We start from the raw sequence: 18,705 nt of genomic DNA, 5'->3' as shown, positions 1-18,705 counted from the left end.
TCTTCCCCCCAATACACACACACACACACACAGGGATTACTGCTAGTTAGAGGAAATTTAAGGCCTGGTCTGTTGACGGAAGAGAGTTGATTCAGTGTGGCACACCCTCTTTGGGCTTTTGTTTGACCTCTCTGATTCATTTTCTTCTCTTCTCTTGAAGTCTGTTCCCTGGACCCCTCTGCAATTCTTTTCTTCACCACGTAAGAAGGGCCCAGGGCCTCCTCCAGTTCGTGGACCATGCAACTGGTCTCTTGTCTCGTTTCCTTTCTCTCTATGCATCCTGCCTTCTCCCTGCTGTCTCTTTACCTCCTTTTTTCCCTACAGTGGGACACAAAGAGGAAGAATGTTTCCTCCTTGTTTGGCCCTAGCTACAGGACTAACTTGGTGCTTCACAGTCCTGGTAATGAGGGAAAACTTCGGGGAGGGTGTGAAGGCTTGCACAGGAAAAATGCTCCCTTGTGCAATTAAATGTGGCTTTACAAGGTTTTTCTTTTAATTCTGTTCTTCTGCTGTGTTATGGAGAAGGATTTGGAATCCAGCTAAACTGATGCTTTAAGAAAAGACACCCTTTAATGGTTTTGTGTTTCCTCATATATGGGCTTGGTCTCCAGTTTAAGGAGTGCAAACCACGAGGATTTGGGGCTGAAGCCTTTTTGTCTTGACTGAGTATCTGCTGTGGATTTCTTATGTTGGAGTTTAACTTTTTGGCTCATTGAGCCCCAGCTTCTTTCTGTCAGCACGTGAAGCTTCTCATTCTTTGGACCACCCTGAATTATAAATAATTTGTGTTAAAAGCTCTCTATTTCTTAGGGTTTGTAGTGAATACAAACATTCTGAAGAATTCCTTGTCTGGACAGGCATGAAAAGATGACAGCCAACGTTGATTGTTCTTACCATGCGCGTCAGGCTCTGTTCTCACGCCTTCCTGCATCCTGCTGCCTAATGATGCGATTGTTTTAGAGACAAATGATTGACCCCGTGTAATTCATGCTAATGTTAGCATTGTCTTTAATTAACAGATTTCAACACTAAACTTGCACAATGTCTTTGAAACCAAGAGTAGTGGATTTTGATGAAACCTGGAACAAACTCCTCACGACAATCAAAGCTGTGGTCATGTTGGAGTACGTGGAGAGAGCAACGTGGAACGACCGCTTCTCGTATCCTTTGGTGGCACCTACGCCTGCGCCCGTCAGCACTCTGGGTTCATAAGCTTGTTGAAAACAGGTTTAAGCTTTCCTAAGTGGAAGAACTTTCCAGTATAACTATTTTCAAATGTATTATTGTTCACAGTTCCAAGTTTATTGCCTGTATGTGGCAGTCAACAATCTTCCATAACCTTTTGTTCAACAAATACTTTCCTGAGATTTAGCATATGTCAGACACCGCTTCAGGCTTTGGGAGTACAGCTGTGAACAAAACAAGCCACTTTCCCTTCATTCTTCTGAAGGAGATAGGCATTAAACAGATGTAAAGGAAACCTCATGCCAGTGCTTCTATTAATCATAACAGGTTAAGTATTGGGGCGGTCCGGTGGGGAGGAGTGAAGCAGGGCAAGTGTCTGAGTGTGGCTGGAGTGTGTGTGCGACTCTGCAGATGGTGGTCAGGGAAGGTCTCTCTGAGGATGGTGATAAAACTTGAGCAAAGACTAGGACAGAGGGAGGGAGCAGGTCACACAGAGACCTAGGGGCAGTGTTGCAGGCAGAGAGCACATAGCACATTCAGCGCCGGGGAGGCGGGAACGGTTCTTACCTGGGTTGTCTGCATTTGCGAGTTAGGGGTTGTATATGAAAACAAATAGGTGGTTTCCCTGTGGTCTAAAACCTGCTGCCCTGCATTTCTACATGAAAGCAATCTTATTTAAAAAAATTTATATACATACACATATATATACTATACTTAATATGGAGAAGCTCTATACAGTCAGCAAAAACAAGACCGGGAGCTGACTGTGGCTCAGATCATGAACTCCTTGTTGCCAAATTCAGATTTAAATTGAAGAAAGTAGAGAAAACCATTAGACCATTCCTGTATGACTTAAATCAGATCCCTTACATTATACAGCGGAAGTGACAAATAGATTCAAGGGATTGGGTTCAAGGAATTAGTTCTGATAGAGTGCCTGATGAACTATGTACGGAGGTTTTTGACATTGTACAGGAGGCAGTAATCAAGACCATCCCCAAGGAAAAAAAAGCAAAAAGGCAAAATGGTTGTCTGGGGAGGCCTTACAGATAGCTGTAAAAAGAAGAAAAGCAAAAGGCAAAGGAGAAAAGGAAGGATAAACCCATTTGAATGCAGAATTCCAAAGAAGAACAGAATAGCAAGGAGAGATAAGAAAGCCTTCCTCAGTGATCAGTGCAAAGAAATAGAGGAAAACAATAGAATGTGAAAAACTAGTGATCTCTTCAAGAAATTTAGAGATATCAAGGGAACATTTCATGCAAAGATGGGCTCAATAAAGGACAGAAATGGTATGGACCTAACAGAAGCAGAAGATATTAAGAGGTGGCAAGAATACACAGAAGAACTATACAAAAAAGATCTTCATGGCCCAGATAACCATGATGGTGTGATCACTCACCTAGAACCAGACATCCTGGAATGTGAAGTCAAGTGGGCCTTAGGAAGCATCGCTATGACCAAAGGCTAGTGGAGGTGATGGAATTCCAGTTGAACTATTTGAAATCCTAAAAGATGATGCTGTGAAAGTGCTGCACTCAATATGCCAGCAAATTTGGAAAACTCAGCAGTGGCCACAGGACTGGAAAAGGTCAGTTTTCATTCCAATCCTAAAGAAAAGCAATCCCAAAGAATGCTCAAACTACTGCACAATTGCACTCATCTCACATGCTAGTAAAGTAATGCTCAAAACTCTCCAAGCCAGGCTTCAACAGTATGTGAACTATGAACTTCCAGATGTTCATGCTGGTTTTAGAAAAGGCAGAGGAACCAGAGATCAAATTGCCAACATTCGCTGAATCGTCAAAAAAGCAAGAGAGTCCCAGAAAAACATCTATTTCTGCTTTATTGACTATGCAAAAGCCTTTGACTGTATGGATGACAACAAACTTTGGAAAATTCTTAGAAATGGGGATACCAGACCACCTGACCTGCCTCTTGAGAAACCTGTATGCAGGTCAGGAGCAACAGTTAGAACTGGACATGGAACAACAAACTGGTTCCAAATTGGGAAAGGAGTACATCAAGGCTGTATATTGTCACCCTGCTTATTTAACTTATATGCAGAGTACATCTTGAGAAATGCTGGACTGGATGAAGCACAAACTGGAATCAAGATTTCTGGGAGAAATATCAATAACCTCAGATATGCAGATGACACCACGCTTATGGCAGAGATCTGAGAAAGAACTAAAGAGCCTCTTGATGAAAGGGAAAGAAGAGAGTGAAAAAGTCAACTTAAAACTCAACATTCAAAAAACTAAGATCATGACATCTGGTCCTGTCACTTCATGGCAAATAGATGGGGAAACAATGGAAACAGTGACAGACTTTATTTTTTTGGGCTCCAAAATCACTGCAGATGGTGACTGCAGCCATGAAATTAAAATATACTTGCTCCTTGGAAGAAAAGCTATGATCAACCTAGATGGCATATTAAAAAGCGGAGACATTACTTTGCTGACAAAGGTCTGTCTAGTCAAAGCTATGGTTTTCCCAGTGGTCATGTATGGATGTGAGAGTTGAACTATAAAGAAAGCTGGGAGCTGAAGAATTGATGCTTTTGAACTGTGGTGTTGGAGAAGACTCTTGAGAGTCCCTTGGACTGGATCAAACCAGTCAATCCTAAGGGAAATCAGTCCTAACTATTCATTGGAATGGAGAAGGCAATGGCACCCCACTCCAGTACTCTTGCCTGGAAAATCCCATGGATGGAGGAGCCTGGTAGGCTGCTGTCCATTGGGTCGCGAAGAGTCAGACATGCCTGAGCGACTTCACTTTCACTTTTCACTTTCATGCATTGGAGAAGGAAATGGCAACCCACTCCTGTGTTCTTGCCTGGAGAATCCCAGGGATGGGGGAGCCTGGTGGGCTGCCATCTATGGGGTCGTACAGAGTCGGACACGACTGAAGCGACGTAACAGCATTCATTGGAAAGACTGATGCTGAAGCTTGAAACTCCAGTACTTTGGCCACCTGATGTGAAGAACTGACTCATTGGAAAAGACCCTGATTCTGGGAAAGATTGAAGGCCGGAGGAGAAGGGGACAATAGAGGATTAGGTGGTTGCAGGCATCACTGACGCGATGGACACGAATTTGAGTAAGCTCTGGGAGTTGGTGATGGACGGGGAGGCCTGGAGTGCTGCAGTCCATGGGATTGCAGAGTCGGACACAACTGAGGGACTGAACTGAATTGAATATAATGTATGTATATGAAAGTGAAAGTTGCTCAGTCATGTCCGACCCTTTGCAACCCCTTGACCTGTACAATCCATGGAATTCTCCAGGCCAGAATACTGAAGTGGGTAACCTTTCCCTTCTCCAGGGGATCTTCCCAACCCAGGGATTGAACCCAGGTCTCCCACATTGGAAATGGAGTCTTTACCAGCTGAGCCACAAGGGAAGCCCAAGAATACTGGAGTGGGTAGCCTATCCCTTCTCCAGCAGATCTTTCCAACCCAGGAATCGAACTGGGGTCTCCTGTGTTGCAGGTGGATTCTTTACCAACTGAGCTATCAGGGAAGCCCTGAAAGAGTGATCTGCCCTCTCTGAGGTTCAAACTCAGGACCTTCAGATTGAGACTGACATGCTGCCTCCTGTGTTAAGAGGGCAGACATGTATATTATATGTACATTATAGCATTAATAATATTATAGAGGTAAAAACGCAGTGTGACCTCCAGCACCCAGGATATATACTCTGGAAAAAAACCCACAGCATTCCAGCACTTTAGCTTCTTAGTATTTGGGAGGTTAAAGCGGTCTCTAGGAACCCTCAGCCGCTGGTAGCTGGGAAGAGGGGTGGGTGGCTGTCTCACCAGCTCTGCCCAGTGTTTGCCAGGCACCGTGGCCGGGGGGGCCTGGGGGCAGCCCTGGCAGACTGCTGACCTGCCTTCACCTCCTACCACAGGGATATTCCACATGAAGGAAGGGAGTGGGGTTGAGGCCTGGTCTCTGGGTTGAAGCGCCCCTATAGGAGGCTTTATGGACAGAGGAGACCCTGCAGGAACCAGAGACTCTTTCCATCTAAAGGAAAGATGAGACGTGAAGGTATTACGTGGGTGAAGGTTCCTGTCGTCTCCTGCTCGCTGCCCCCTCCAGCAGTGCCCTGGGGCTGAAGGATGGCTGCCTCACTGAACAAGGTGTGTGTGCTCTAGAAAGGCTGGGATTTCATAAGAGTGATTCAACTTGTTGTCAGTGCCTAACCCAGTTGTTAATATTAAACCGAATGTTGGTGCAGGAGCAGTGAAGTTCTTTGAATTCATTACTGTTGCAGTTGTCAGTAAGAAACATTCGATACGCTGTCTGTGTTCTAGTCACTACAGATACAGAAAATGATGGTAACTTTTCTAGAAGACTTCATAGTTTGCAGAGGTCTTTTACATTTTTAGTGTTATTTGGTGCCCCAAACACGCCTATCAGAAGCGGTGGGGCAGATATAATAGATGTGGAAACTGGTACTCAGCGGTAAAGGGACCCACTGACTCTGTGCTGGTAATCATTGATGGAGCACAGACTTCATGCAAGATTTCTAACATCTGATTTCTTGTACTTTCCATTGTATCTAGATGATAATTGATAATGGATTTTGCCTTTGAAGAGCTTATTATTGAACTAGTCTCTTTTAAGTTTTGTGTGTGTGCATGTGGAACATCATGAACTGTTTCTGATTGGAATCTTAGTAAAAACTTTAAAAAGTGTTAAAAGTTACTTGTGCATGAATGAGGTTGGGCTAGGCAAGTACTTAGGTACTTTTAAGGCTATTTTAACTAAAATAATGAGTAAAAAGAGAAGAGAAGGAGTTGGTCACAGAAGATGACAAGAGAAAATGAGCATAAGTTAAAATGGAATAATTAAATGTGTTCTTATTCTACAGAATATATAGTTACTTGTTAGTTTGGAAATGGGTTTGAGATAGCTAGCATCCTTGAAAAGTCCCTTCAGTTATTGATATTTCTAAAATGTTTATTGTTTGATCTAAGATGATCCAATTACTCTTCACCTGATCATGAGTTTTCTGCTCCTCCCCTGAAATAAAAAAATGTCTGTGCAAACAGCAAACTTGGAATCTTAGTTTTAAAATTTTATTTTGAAAAATAAAGACCTGTGTTCCTAATTGTTCTACAGCCAGTCTCTCTCCTTTTCCTGTTGTTTTGCCCAGGAGTATAAGGTTGACTTCTGATACTCAGATATTAAGTAGAAATTTTAGCGGTGATAAATCTTTCATATTTTGAAACTGAAAAAAAAAAAAAGCCCACCACTCTCCTCTGAAAATTGTGCAGCCCCATATGTTAGCACTTAATTTTTTACAAAGCATTTGTGGGGTATGTGACTTAACCTTATGTGGTCCTGTCCCGTCACATGTTGGGTCAGTGCCCTTCATTCTGTATGTATCTATATAATCCTAAACTAGAAGAGTGAAATAAAGGTTTTCCATTTTTTAACTTGAGTTCAAACTTGAGTTAAATCTCATTTGTTTTAAAGTAATGTGAATATGAAAACCTTAACAATTTAACTAGAGATATCTATGCTTTATGTGTGGCCTATCCTGAACCCCTTGGAGAAAGACTTTATACAGAAACTAAAATTTTTTTGGAAAATCATGTACGGCATTTGCACAAGGTAAGGACTGCTGTATACATGATGTAAGTGTGTTTATGGCTAGATAGTTATTTGACTAGTTCACTGTTTTCCAGTGCAGAACTTGTATCAAATTAAGGTTATTTGTTTTGTTTCCTAAATAGCATTTTTCTAAAATGTATTTAAGAGCTATGAGTCAAGCACTGTGTGGTTAGGTTCTCCAAGGGAAATCAGTTTAGTTGCTCAAGGTCATGCTACTAGTAAGTGAGGAGAGTTTCAAATCAAGATTTGTTCAACTTGAAATCAAGTCCTCACATGTTCTTCGGATGGTGTTTGTAGAACCAGGTTTTTTTGTTTTTACTGTCCCTTCCCCACCTCTTGGTGGATCTCTGTAATCAACCTTTTAGCTGGCTCTTAATATCCTATGTAAGGTCTTGAAAATCCTAGGATTAAAAAGGAGAATGGCAAATGAGAAAGGATGACAGGAGCTCCCCGTGACCAGTTATTTCGGTCAGTGTGCCATGCACACGAGGGAAACATCACAGACTTGATGATCCGTGTATACGCATTAACGAATTTGCAGTATTTAGCTAATGGCAGCATTTCTAACTTATTTCGGATTAGTGATCTTATCAGGAACTGGATGAGATCATTTATTGTTTGAGCTAGAAACTTTTGACCACCTTTTATTAGCCCTGTGACTCTGGGCAACTCACTTAACCTGCCTCACTTAACCTGGATTGAACTTTAAGTTCTTTTATCTATAAAATAGAGATAAAGTAACATAAACTGTGTAGTTGTCTAACCCTGCACATGACTAGGATGAGGCCTTTTTCAAAGGGTAATAAGTGGAGCACAATTGATCCTATGATAGTTCCCTTCTAACCTTTGAAGAAAAGCTCATTTTTCCAAGCCTGTTTTATCTGTTTACTATTATTTCTAAATAGGGTAAGTCCCTAGACTTAGACTTACTAGGTCTTAAGTCATGAACAATTTTTATTTTTTTGACTTAATGTGGTTGGTCTTCCATGTCTATGTCTTCCATACTGGTGGATGTGGAGGCCTGACTGTAGGGGAGTTGAGCCTCTGTGGGTTTTGGCATCCATGGGGCATCCTACAAATAGTCCCTGCTGATACTCAGGAATGACTGTAGTAAGAAATTGTTTCTGGATTTATATTTTATCCCACCAGCCGCAGAAGTTCCTAAGGGGGCCCTGTTCCCTAGCATTGTTAATGCTGTGCCATGTCAGTCTCTCAGTTGTGTCTGTCTGTGCGATGCCATGGACCATAGCCTGCCAGGCTGTCCATGGAATTTCCCAGACAAGCATACTGGAGTTGGTTGCCCTTTCCTACTCTAGGGAGTCTTCCTGAACAGGGATTGAACCTGTGTCTCCTGCATTGGCAGGTGGATTCTGTACCACACTAAGCCACCTGGGAAGTGTGGCATTATTATTAGTGGTTGGTATATTTAATTTATTTACCACATGGTAGGCAAAAAAAGTACTGTTTGTCGGCTGTTCCTATCATTGTGAGCTTTAATTGTTTAAATCCCAAGTTTAAAAGCATAGCATTTCATCAGAGTTACTAGATGAGCATTGAGGTCAGGACTTGCCCAAGGTCACACGGACAGTTGATGGAAGGACAGTTGAGGTACAAGAAGGGGTGACTTTGGGAATGTCCGTCCTAGCCAGTGAATTTTTGTTGTTATACTGAATTTCAGTTAAAAAGTTCAGGCCTCAGATTTCAGCCTGATTTTCATTTTTCAAAAGATAGTAGGCTTTTATTTTTATTTTATTAAGTAAATATATAATACCTTATTTGGAGAATGTGGAAAAGTGGTCAATTTTCATAGTCTTATTCAGAGAAGTGAATAAAGTGAAGTGATGACGTACAACTAGCAGTCTGATAAAAATTGATGGACATGGGGAAAAAGAGAGATACATGGCAATAGAATTACATTCTGTTTTAATCTGACCTAGTATTCTAGCCCAAGGAACAGCATCAAACCATTACATTTTATTTTTTTATCTTAGGAAATGAAGCATTTACTCTGTAATGTGGATGTTTCATTTTCATCTCTTAAGATTCATTTTTTTTTTTCCTAGCTCTTTCATTGTTACTGAAGGTAGTTAAATTATTATTATTTTTAATTTTAATTTAAATTTATTTATTTTAATTGGAGACTAATTACTTTACAATATTGTATTGGTTCTGCCACACATCAACATGAATCCACCACGGCCGTACATGTGTTCCCCATCCTGAACCCCCCACCTACTTCCCTCCCCGTACCATCCCTCCAGGTCATCCCAGTGCAGCAGCCCCAAGCATCCTGTATCGAACCTGGACTGGCAATTCGTTTCTTATATTATACATGTTTCAATGCCATTCCCCCAAATCATCCCACCCTCTCCCTCTCCCACAGAGTCCAAAGACTGTTCTATACATCTAGGTCTCTTTTGCTATCTCGCACACAGGGTTCTCGTTACCATCTTTCTAAATTCCATATATATGTGTTAGTATACTGTATTGGTGTTTTTCTTTCTGGCTTACTTCACTCTGTATAATAGGCTCCGGTTTCATCCACCTCATTAGAACTGATTCAAATGTATTCTTTTTAATGGCTGAGTAATACTTCATTGTGTATATGTACCACAGCTTTCTTATCCATTCATCTGTTGATGGACATCTAGGTTGCTTCCATGTCCTGGCTAGAAGGTAGTTAAATTAGAATGTAATTTGTAAATATGATATATAATGCTCAAATTATGTCACTTATGTAAGAACATTAGTTTTTGATAAATTTCATCGTTTACAAATGAAAATGATCACTGTTTTGTGAGTAAAAAGCGTTTTTTTCTTTATCTAGAGAGTTCTGGAGTCTGAAGAGCAAGTGCTTGTTATGTATCATAGGTATTGGGAGGAGTACAGCAAGGGTGCAGACTATATGGACTGCTTGTACAGGTAAGTGCACTTTCACTTTCACTCCCCTGACAGACGCCTGTGTTTGGTAGTTGAAGGAGTTTTTGCTTTTATGACCTATTAAAATGCACAGAACTGAAGCATTTCATGACGTATGGGCTTTTCTCTGCTAAGGGGAAAGGTCTGTAGGGCGGGTCATGTGGATATTTGGGAGCCAGGCCATGTGTGGAAACTTAGTCTGTGAAAACTGAAGCTGTATTTGATGGCATAGCTCTGTTTCTTCAGTTTTCTGGGACTGGGTAGCATGCATTAAATCTTGACAGATCTAAAGTGAAACTTCAGCTTGGATGAAACTCCTAGTGGATCTAAGCCAGCACCCTCCTCCAGCGTGTTCCTCTTTGACTCCAGGATTCAGTATTTTATGTCTCATGGAGGTACCCAGCCTCATCTCGTCCTGCCATTCCTCAACGCCATTCTGTCTGTCTGTCTGGATTGCCTCTCTTCCTTTCCCTGAGTGACTAATCCCCATTCCCTGCCCTGAACTTCTTGCCTCGGTCTGCTGCTTAGATCTCCTGCCTTAGCTGCCCACTCCTGCATGTTTCCACGGCCCTCTGGCCTGGTGCTCTCTGACTCATTCACGCCAACACTGGAAATAGGTACTGGGGTACACAGGCAGAATCGCATTTATTGAAGGATCGTGGATAAATAAAGGAATGATGCTGGCCCCAGCGGCCTGAGATGGCTGCAGTGAGAACTGCAGCCCCTTCTGTGTTGTGGCTTGGGCCACAGATGAACCGCTGCCTCAGTTTCTTACTGAGGAGAAACTGAGAAGCCGAGCTGACTTGCACATTTACATGATGCTTTGCAGGAAGCCACACCGGGGCCAAAGTATGGTCTCCTCGTATTTGTCCTTCTTTGCTTTATGGGGTTTTTGGTTCCTTTTGTTTTTATATTACCGTTGAACTTTACTAGATGTAGGTTGCTTATGTTAGAAACTGGAGCTTAATTCTAAATAGCCAGTAGCTCTGTTTCTTCTTAGAAGAGTAAAATGTAATAAAACCAAACCAGAAACCAGCAATGGCTAACAAAGGCATGGCTTACTGTGGCTTTGGCTTTTATAAAATGGTGTCTGCCATCCATTAAACATCCTGACCATTTGATTTTTTTCCCTACCTCATCCACCAAAGTTACCTAGTCATAAATAGAACTTTGAGAATTCCTTAGCTGAACTATGAGGGAGAGCAGAGGGAGGTTTAAGGATCAGAGTGAGGGCGCATGTGTGCCTTTGCACCTGCTGAGAAGCTGGGGCTGCTGGTGTACTGATGACGAAAGAAAGCGCTTCACCTGTGTGTGGGCAGTGGGACCCCTCAGTAGCTGAGATGCTTCAGCAAAGATCCAAGTTATTTTTCTGTTCTTTCTTAGTTTTCTGAGACAGCATTCTCTTGGGTCTTCTGCATCTCTCTTGACCAAAATCAGTTAGGTGCTATTGAAATTAGTACTATTAAAGAACTTTTATTAAGTTTTATAATATATATGATGCACACACATATATATATATGTGCGTATGATAAAAGTCATATGAGGTAATTTTTTACAGTGGAGGAAAACTGTGGGTCATAGAGGTTAAATGTCTTTGCTCAGGGTCCCTGAGCTAGAAAAATGACAAGGGGAGAAGTTAAACCAAGATCAGCCTGAGTAAGTCCATTCAATGCCTTTATTCTGCCTAGTCTCATTCTAGATAGAGACTGTAGTCATGTAGGTTCTATTCTCATTCCTTAGCCACACTCCTTATTCTTTCTAGGATGATCTCAGTTACTCCTGGTTTTAACTATAACCTGTATATCGATTACCACCAAAACAGACGTTTATTTCAGGTAGCCTCAGCTTCAGAGGAGTATTCTTAGCTGACAGCCTGTACCTCTAAGGTGTTCTGTGGGTACATCGTACTGCTGCAGATGTTTACAACTTGTTATCTTTTATGCATACGCTGCCTCCAGTAATGCTTATCTCAGTTAATGGTAGTAATGGACACCCAGATGTATGTGCCAGAAGTCGCTTATCCTTCACCTGAGGTTATCTTCTCTGCCTGACGCCTCTTGGTCAAATCCTCCAGATGTCTCTTGAATTTATTATTTCCTTTGCATTGCTATTATAGTATGGTAGTTCGACCTTTTTATCATTTCTCACCTGTATATTAATGATAATGTAACCAGTTTCCCAGCTTTTGATTTCTAATTTAGTAAATTTCTTAAGTGCAAATTTGATCATTTAGTACCTTTCCACTGTCTGTAGCAAAGGCTTAGAGTCAATGGCTCACGGGATTCACTTGGAGTGTTTTGTTTGACCTCCATGTGGTTGGCTTCATGTGATAATCATCATTGCTTAATTATACCGGTAGACTGAGTCATGAGATCTCATGAAGGTACATTTGGCAGTAATTAGATGAAAAGTGTTTGATACTTGTTGGATAGTAGGTTATCCAGGCTATCTTGTTAGCAATCTCAGTCTATAAGGAAATCTGTGTAAAGAAATGTAAAGGAAAAAAAATCAGTTTTGTTTCAAAATTATTTTTCAATATTATTTCGAAGTAATTTCTAGCCTCTTCTTTACTCTGGTTGATTTATAAGATGGATGTGCCTTAGCATAGGTGACTTAAGGATTCTGATCTTAAAGGAAAATAATAATGTTCCTGTCCCACTTTTCCTGCTACTCCATACCTGTTTAGGCCCTGCTGGCCCTTGATGGAACTGCTGGGACACAAGGTTACTTGTTTAGTCCTAAGCTGTGTCCGACTCTTTGCGACCTCATGGACTGGAGCAATTAGCTTGAGACCTAACAACTCCTGAAATCTAGCAGGTATTAGCATGAGAACAGTTCTCGTAATGCAATTCTCTTAAGATAGGTTGAAATGCCTGATTTCTTAGAGGCTTCAAATTTACCTTTAGGCTCTTAGTTCTTGTTCGTTAATGCTGTTGGGTTACTGCTAGTACTCCAGAAAAGCAAAGGATAATTATTAACCGCTTTGAGCCAGGATGAATTATAAAAATGTGTACTACTGCACAAGTTTCACCTGAGCAGTGAAGGTATTACCTGTGCAAAAGAGTAAAAACTATTTAAAGAATTTATTGGAGGCTATTTTACGATCTCATAGTATATATATGTTTGTTTAAAAATAAAATAAAATTAAAATAAATAAATAAATAAATAAAAACAAATGTGTGGTTAATAAATTCTATTGTAAAACGCTACAGTGACTTAGAAATTAAGAATCATGTCTAAAAAAAAAAACAAAACAAAACAAAAAAAAGAATCATGTCTGAATCAAAATGAACAACTACCCTACTTTTTTCAGTTATATCTATAAATTATTTTAAAAGCTTCTCTATCAAGCTTAAGCTGTCAAGAGTAGAATATCTGGAATGAGAAGGATCTAGATAATAAAGGTTAGTTTAAAATTTATCCCATGAGGGAAAGAGAATAGTGACTGGTCTTCTGCAATAACACAGCGTATGACGCTCCCCTGACACAGGGTACTGCTCTGAAATATACACATAGACCTTGGGAAGGGATCAGTGAATCCAGACTTCTGCAGATCTAGCAGCTTCTCTCCCAAGTCAGCAGTGCTAAGAAGTTTACATTTAATATAGGAATAAGGGGGCTGCTATAGGCTTCTGGATAGGAAGTTGGTATCCTGAAAATAGAGTTTTCAGATGAATGAGAGATGCCAGAAATGGGAAACAGAGACCAGTCATGAGAATGTTGATGCACTTGATCCAAACGAAGAGTCAACAAATGCATTGGAAGTGAAAAAAGAAAACAAGGGGAGGAGGTGATGAATAGTTTAGAACAGGAGGACCAGCTGATGAAAAGGAGATAAAATGGAGCGTGAGGTGAGTGGTGCTAACATTCTAGGTAGGATTGCTGATGGCCATGGTACGCTGACCGGAAAAGGAGTGGTTTGGAGCAGAGGCTCTTTCAGAAAGGCGCATGTAATGGTGCAGGTATGACAGTTAAGTTCCCCCTGCTCAGAAATGTTACATTTCTTCCTGTTGTTATGTCCTGCCAGATGGTTAAGCTCACCGGGCAGAAACTACATTTTTGTTTTTCCTTTTTTCTGTCCCCATTGCCTTGTTGTACCTGGCGTGTAGTACGCATTTGGTCCATACTCCCTGAATGAGAGAGGGAGCCCTCGTGAATTTTCTGAGTCAGCTCTGCCACTTAGTAGTGGATGGACCTCTGCCGAATTCTTTAAACTCTCTAAGCTGCAGTTTTCTTACACGTAAAATGGGGATCCTTATGGTACCACAAACACCTGCCTCCTATTATTCAGCCAGTGGCAATGCTTAGGGCTGTCTCTGACGCATAATAGGCACTCCATAAATATTAGTGACTGTTTTTATTTCCTGACATTCATGGCTTTTATGATCTGGCTCCAGGCTGCTTTTCCAGACTTGTGTTCTGCTGTTAGCTTTTGCCATCCATGCTTGCTGGAAAGTTACCGTTTATTCATTTCGTTAATTCGAAGAAGTATTTTTCAGGGACTGCCTGTCTGCCTGCCACTGTTCTGGATACTGTCTGGCAACCCTCACATTCTAGAGAGTATGTGTAGACAAAGAAAGAACAGGGTTATTTCACATAGTGGCAAGTACTGTGAAGAAAAGAAAACAGTTGTGTATCAGACACTAACTTCATAGGAGGGTGGGGAGTGAAGGCTGGTTTGGCTTGGGGGTCAGGTCAGGCCTGAGAGGTGTGTGAGCCAAGACCAGAGTGACCTAGGCCAGAGGTGCCTCCCTGCCCCAGAGAGTCTGGTTTCAGGTGAAGCAGGCGTTTTCTCTCGAGCTGAGGCTTCCTCTCTCTCTCCTGGAGTTCCCCTTTGCTCAGTTGGAAGCATGGTTGGAAACCCAGCAGGAAATTACAGGGGTTATAGTGAGGATGGAAGGGAAGGTTCATTGGTACTTGGAAGGAAATGAGTTTGTAAGCAGTGGACAGAAGACACTAAAATGTTGAATGAAGCTCCACAGTGTAAGCCCTGGAGGCCAGGGCTTGAAGTGAGTGAGCGTGGGAGGGAATGTGTGTAAACGATTGTGGCCTTGTGCTTTATTATTTCCCATCGTTTCCTAGAATTGGCAGAGGAGTTACGCCGTTGAGATTTTTGTTGTCTTTGCTTTCAGTTTCAGTTGTCTGTGAACACTGAGTAGACCTTTGATTTCGATGCAGCAAACATGTGTGTTTTAATACAGAGATTTCATGGTTGTTGCTTAAATATTTGTATCGTCAATAGCCGTTTTCACCTTGGCAGAGCTTGTCCAACGAATAGTGTTAGGAGGTGAGCACGAAGGGCCTTGTGAAATCTGGGATGGTGGCAAGTGGTACTTGAATATTGCGCACCCTTTGCACACATTTCTTTTAATCTTAGAACTCTGTTCATCTCAGTGATTCTAAGAGTTCATCACAGTTGATCTTTCTTTATAAAGCTGTTTCCCTGTGGTTGACACAGTGATATTAATTCTGTCCATTTTTCCTTCTACCTGTCTGTAACAGTCTATTCCATTTTCTTACTTAGTGATTGTGATTTTGTTTTTGGTTCAAAAATGAAAAGTTACGTATTTAATGGTGATAAAATATAGATTAGAGAACTTACTTGAATTTGATCTTTTTAAGCATTTTCTGTTTAATTCTTTGCAAAGTGAATTCAGCTTATTTAAGGAGAATCTGAGAATGAGCAAATTAACTTGTAGAGGGTCTGACCCTTGGATAGCAGCTGTTGAGCTCGAAGAGTATTAGAAATTTTGGGAGCAAAACTCTTGAGTTTTTTTAAGTGGGACTGTGGTAATAGGATTTTTTTTTCCTACCCTAGAGGTCTTATTTTTTGTCTTTTAGGGCCTTGCAAAGAGAGTTTGGCTGATAATTTTTATCTTTTTTGAAAATTATATTTCTAATTTCTTTGGGGTGTATTACTGAACTATTCTGTAGTTGATTATAACTCTAAAGTTATTGTTCTAAAATTCCAAGTTATTTCTTTTCCTACTGATTTTGACATAGCATCTTGATGGTACATTTGTTTTTCAGGTATCTCAACACACAGTTTATTAAAAAGAATAAACTGACAGAAGCTGACCTTCAGTATGGTTATGGTGGTGTAGATATGAATGAACCACTGATGGAAATAGGAGAGGTAGGACATTCTTTAAAAGACTGGCAAACATAAACCTGTTTTTATATACTGAAGTAACGTGATCCACTGTCTTCCTAAGAACACTGAGTTAACTGTCTTAAAATTGTCAAGATTTAAAACATCCTAAATGTTAAATAAATGAAATACTGTTTTGATTTACTAAGACTTTCATATAGATGAGAAGAACAGAAAAGATGTGGGAAAAGTATTATTTTAATAATTAAATTAATGGTGGATGAATGACAGAAGGTTAATAGTTTTGCTGTATGAAGAAGCTCATAAAATATATTTAGAAAATGTTGAGACTCTTATAGTTTAAAATAAAAAAAAAAAAAAATGTGAAGAACATGGACTTCAGAGAGAACCCGGAAGAGATGAAATAGAAATCTGTGGATACAGCAAACTTATTTTAACTAAGGTTTTATAAAAATCATTTATTTCTGTAAGATTTCCAGTTAATGATAAAACCTTAATTCTGGTCCTTATTCAGAATGTCCGACATGTGAGCCAGTGTCATTTTAAATTAAGCCATTTATTTTCCTTATGTATATTCAGTTTTTATTTGAGTTTTGAAATAAAGTTATAAATACTTCTTCTGATGGGTATTTACTTTTACAAATGTTTAAAGCAAACACTGAGTAATTCAGCCTTAATGATTTTCATTTTTCCTGGCAGCTAGCATTGGACATGTGGAGGAAATTGATGGTTGAACCACTTCAGGCCATCCTTATCCGAATGTTGCTCCGAGAAATCAAAAAGTGAGTGTTGACATCGATCTTCTTAAGTTGGTTCTGATTTGCTGATTGAAATGGTCTAAAATAGTGAGCATTGGTCTGGCTGTCCACTGCACATAGGCCCCATTTTACTGTAATGACCCTCTTTTTCCATTTTAATAAAGCCAGTATTTTAAAGTGGTTTTATAATCTTTTGGTTTTGTGGGGGGCAAAACCACAAGATTTTACTATGACATATGCTTAGTAAATAAGTAAGTCCCTGAAGGAAGTGACTTCTTCTGTAGTCCGGAAACCTCTTGGATCCTGTAGGCAGTGCTGCTGAGTTCTTTGAACATATTCTCAGTTGAAACCCTGATGACGATAACCTGCTCAGGAAATGAGATGCTTCCAGTTAGTTGGTTACCTTTATAACCAGTTAACCCATGAGGCAAATTTATGAGAAAAAGGCTCTAGAATGGTTGATTGTGCTTGTGGCCCAGAGAGGATGGCTTGTCTAAGCTGCTGTGTGAATAGATTGTGGCACAGTGTAAGTCTTCCTGTGGAGTCCAGAGTGGGGCGTCCTTGGCTCAGGTGTGGCCTAGAAGATTCTTACTAGACCCTAGGTGACTGGAACTGCTGTGAAGGGAATTCCCTAGACCAGTGAATTGCCACATGATAATGGCCACTCCCTCTGAAACTGCTTTCTTTAAGAAGACCCAAATAGGGAGTTTTTTTATGTGAGGGAAAAAAGAAAAGCATTTTTCTTACTGTGGGGCTCCTAATAGGAAATAAGGGGTTATTAAAAAAAAGTTCATCAAAAAGGATAAGACACTATTTTAATAGTTAATGTTAATACCAAATAGGAAGTATGTGGTAGGAATTAATAACTTGGTTTTTAAAAATGGTCACTCACACTTTAATAATTCCGCTGTTTCCAAAGAGGATGAGAGAGAAAAGAGGCAGTGGAACGGTAGGGTGGAACTGTCTTCTTCCTTCCTCTTTTCTCTGCTGAACTATGAATGACTGAAAAGGCACTCCCAACAAGGGTTTTAGGCTCTAATATAATTTCCTTTGCTAAAAATATCAACTTTATTCTTGAAATTCAGCTATTTTACAAGTATAATGGAAATATTATTATAAATTTTCTAAATGCACTTTTAATGAGTGTCTCTTTTGTAACAATTTTGATCCAACCTCATAAATTTTTAAGTGTGATTGTTAGCTTGTTAAAAGTGAATTTAATGACAAATTAAGGAAAGCATGACTATGTAAGAAAAACAGTAACAACTGTAGGATACTAATTCTGGAAAAGACATAGAGACCATGGTCAGAGACATTAGGCCAACTCATTTTAGTTTTGTTGTTACAGTCCGTTTCCTTTACAGTATTATTTGACATGCTTTACTAATATCTCATTTATTTTTTTATGTCTGCTTTATTAAGTAGGTATTATCTTACATTTTCTAGTGAGGGGTACTCAGGCTTAGTAATAATAATAAAATATGGAAACTGTGTACCAAGCAGCAATTAAAGCTTTACATGCTAATCCCATTTAATCCTCGCCACCCTAGGAGACTGGTATGATTTACCATTTATAATGTGTTAATCTTCTTTGAAGATTTCAGAAAGTTGAGGGCCATCTCGGCCTTGAGGTAAAGTTATCTGTCAGGCTAATGGAGGATTTTTTCAAAAGCGGAATGTAGATTGCAGAATTTTTTTGTTTGCTTAAGAGAGTCAGTGAAACAATTCTTAGTTTAATTTTTGTTTTTTGTGGTATCATTAAATGTGTACACACAAAATTTAATTGATAATCCAAAAGTAAAGTTGCTCCTTCTATATAAGGAAGAAAGAAACAAGTGATGGAGTCATAGATGGTGCATCATATTTTCATAGTGTCTGCTTTACTAAGGAAAGATAGAAGTAATTCTATTCATACAATAACTGGTCTTTTATAGTAAAATAGTAGAATGCCAACTGGGACTTTCAATGTAGTAACAGCCTAACATTGATAATTTTAATGAATAAAATGCTGTAATTTCATGGATCTAAATGTTACAGTGTAAGAATGTGAAATTGGAGAGAAGAAAGCAGATCAGTTTTTTAATGCAAGTAAAAGGAATTGTTTAGATACT

General features: G+C 39.9%; 1 protein-coding gene across 6 annotated transcripts in view; it reads left to right on the top strand.

Moving 5' to 3' along the window:
• The window catches only part of CUL2 (cullin 2), a 71,577-nt gene that overhangs the window by 17,561 nt on the left and 35,311 nt on the right, over positions 1 to 18,705 (top strand). For 5 of the 6 annotated variants that reach the window (XM_006063203.4, XM_006063200.4, XM_006063202.4 and 2 more), the window contains 5 exons: positions 1,020 to 1,160; positions 6,703 to 6,805; positions 9,633 to 9,727; positions 15,755 to 15,860; positions 16,536 to 16,618. In XM_006063203.4, coding sequence (XP_006063265.1) covers positions 1,042 to 1,160; positions 6,703 to 6,805; positions 9,633 to 9,727; positions 15,755 to 15,860; positions 16,536 to 16,618 — 506 coding nt within the window. In that variant the 5' untranslated portion in view covers positions 1,020 to 1,041. Of the gene's footprint in view, positions 1 to 1,019; positions 1,161 to 5,082; positions 5,326 to 6,702; positions 6,806 to 9,632; positions 9,728 to 15,754; positions 15,861 to 16,535; positions 16,619 to 18,705 lie in introns of those variants that run through there. The other variant, XM_025264452.3, reaches the window with a different exon arrangement.

This window comes from Bubalus bubalis, chromosome 14, assembly GCF_019923935.1.
Source record: "Bubalus bubalis isolate 160015118507 breed Murrah chromosome 14, NDDB_SH_1, whole genome shotgun sequence".
Taxonomy (NCBI): Eukaryota; Metazoa; Chordata; class Mammalia; order Artiodactyla; family Bovidae; genus Bubalus; species Bubalus bubalis.
The sequence above is the reverse complement of the archived record's forward strand: the minus strand, read 5'-3'. Positions and strand labels throughout refer to the sequence as shown.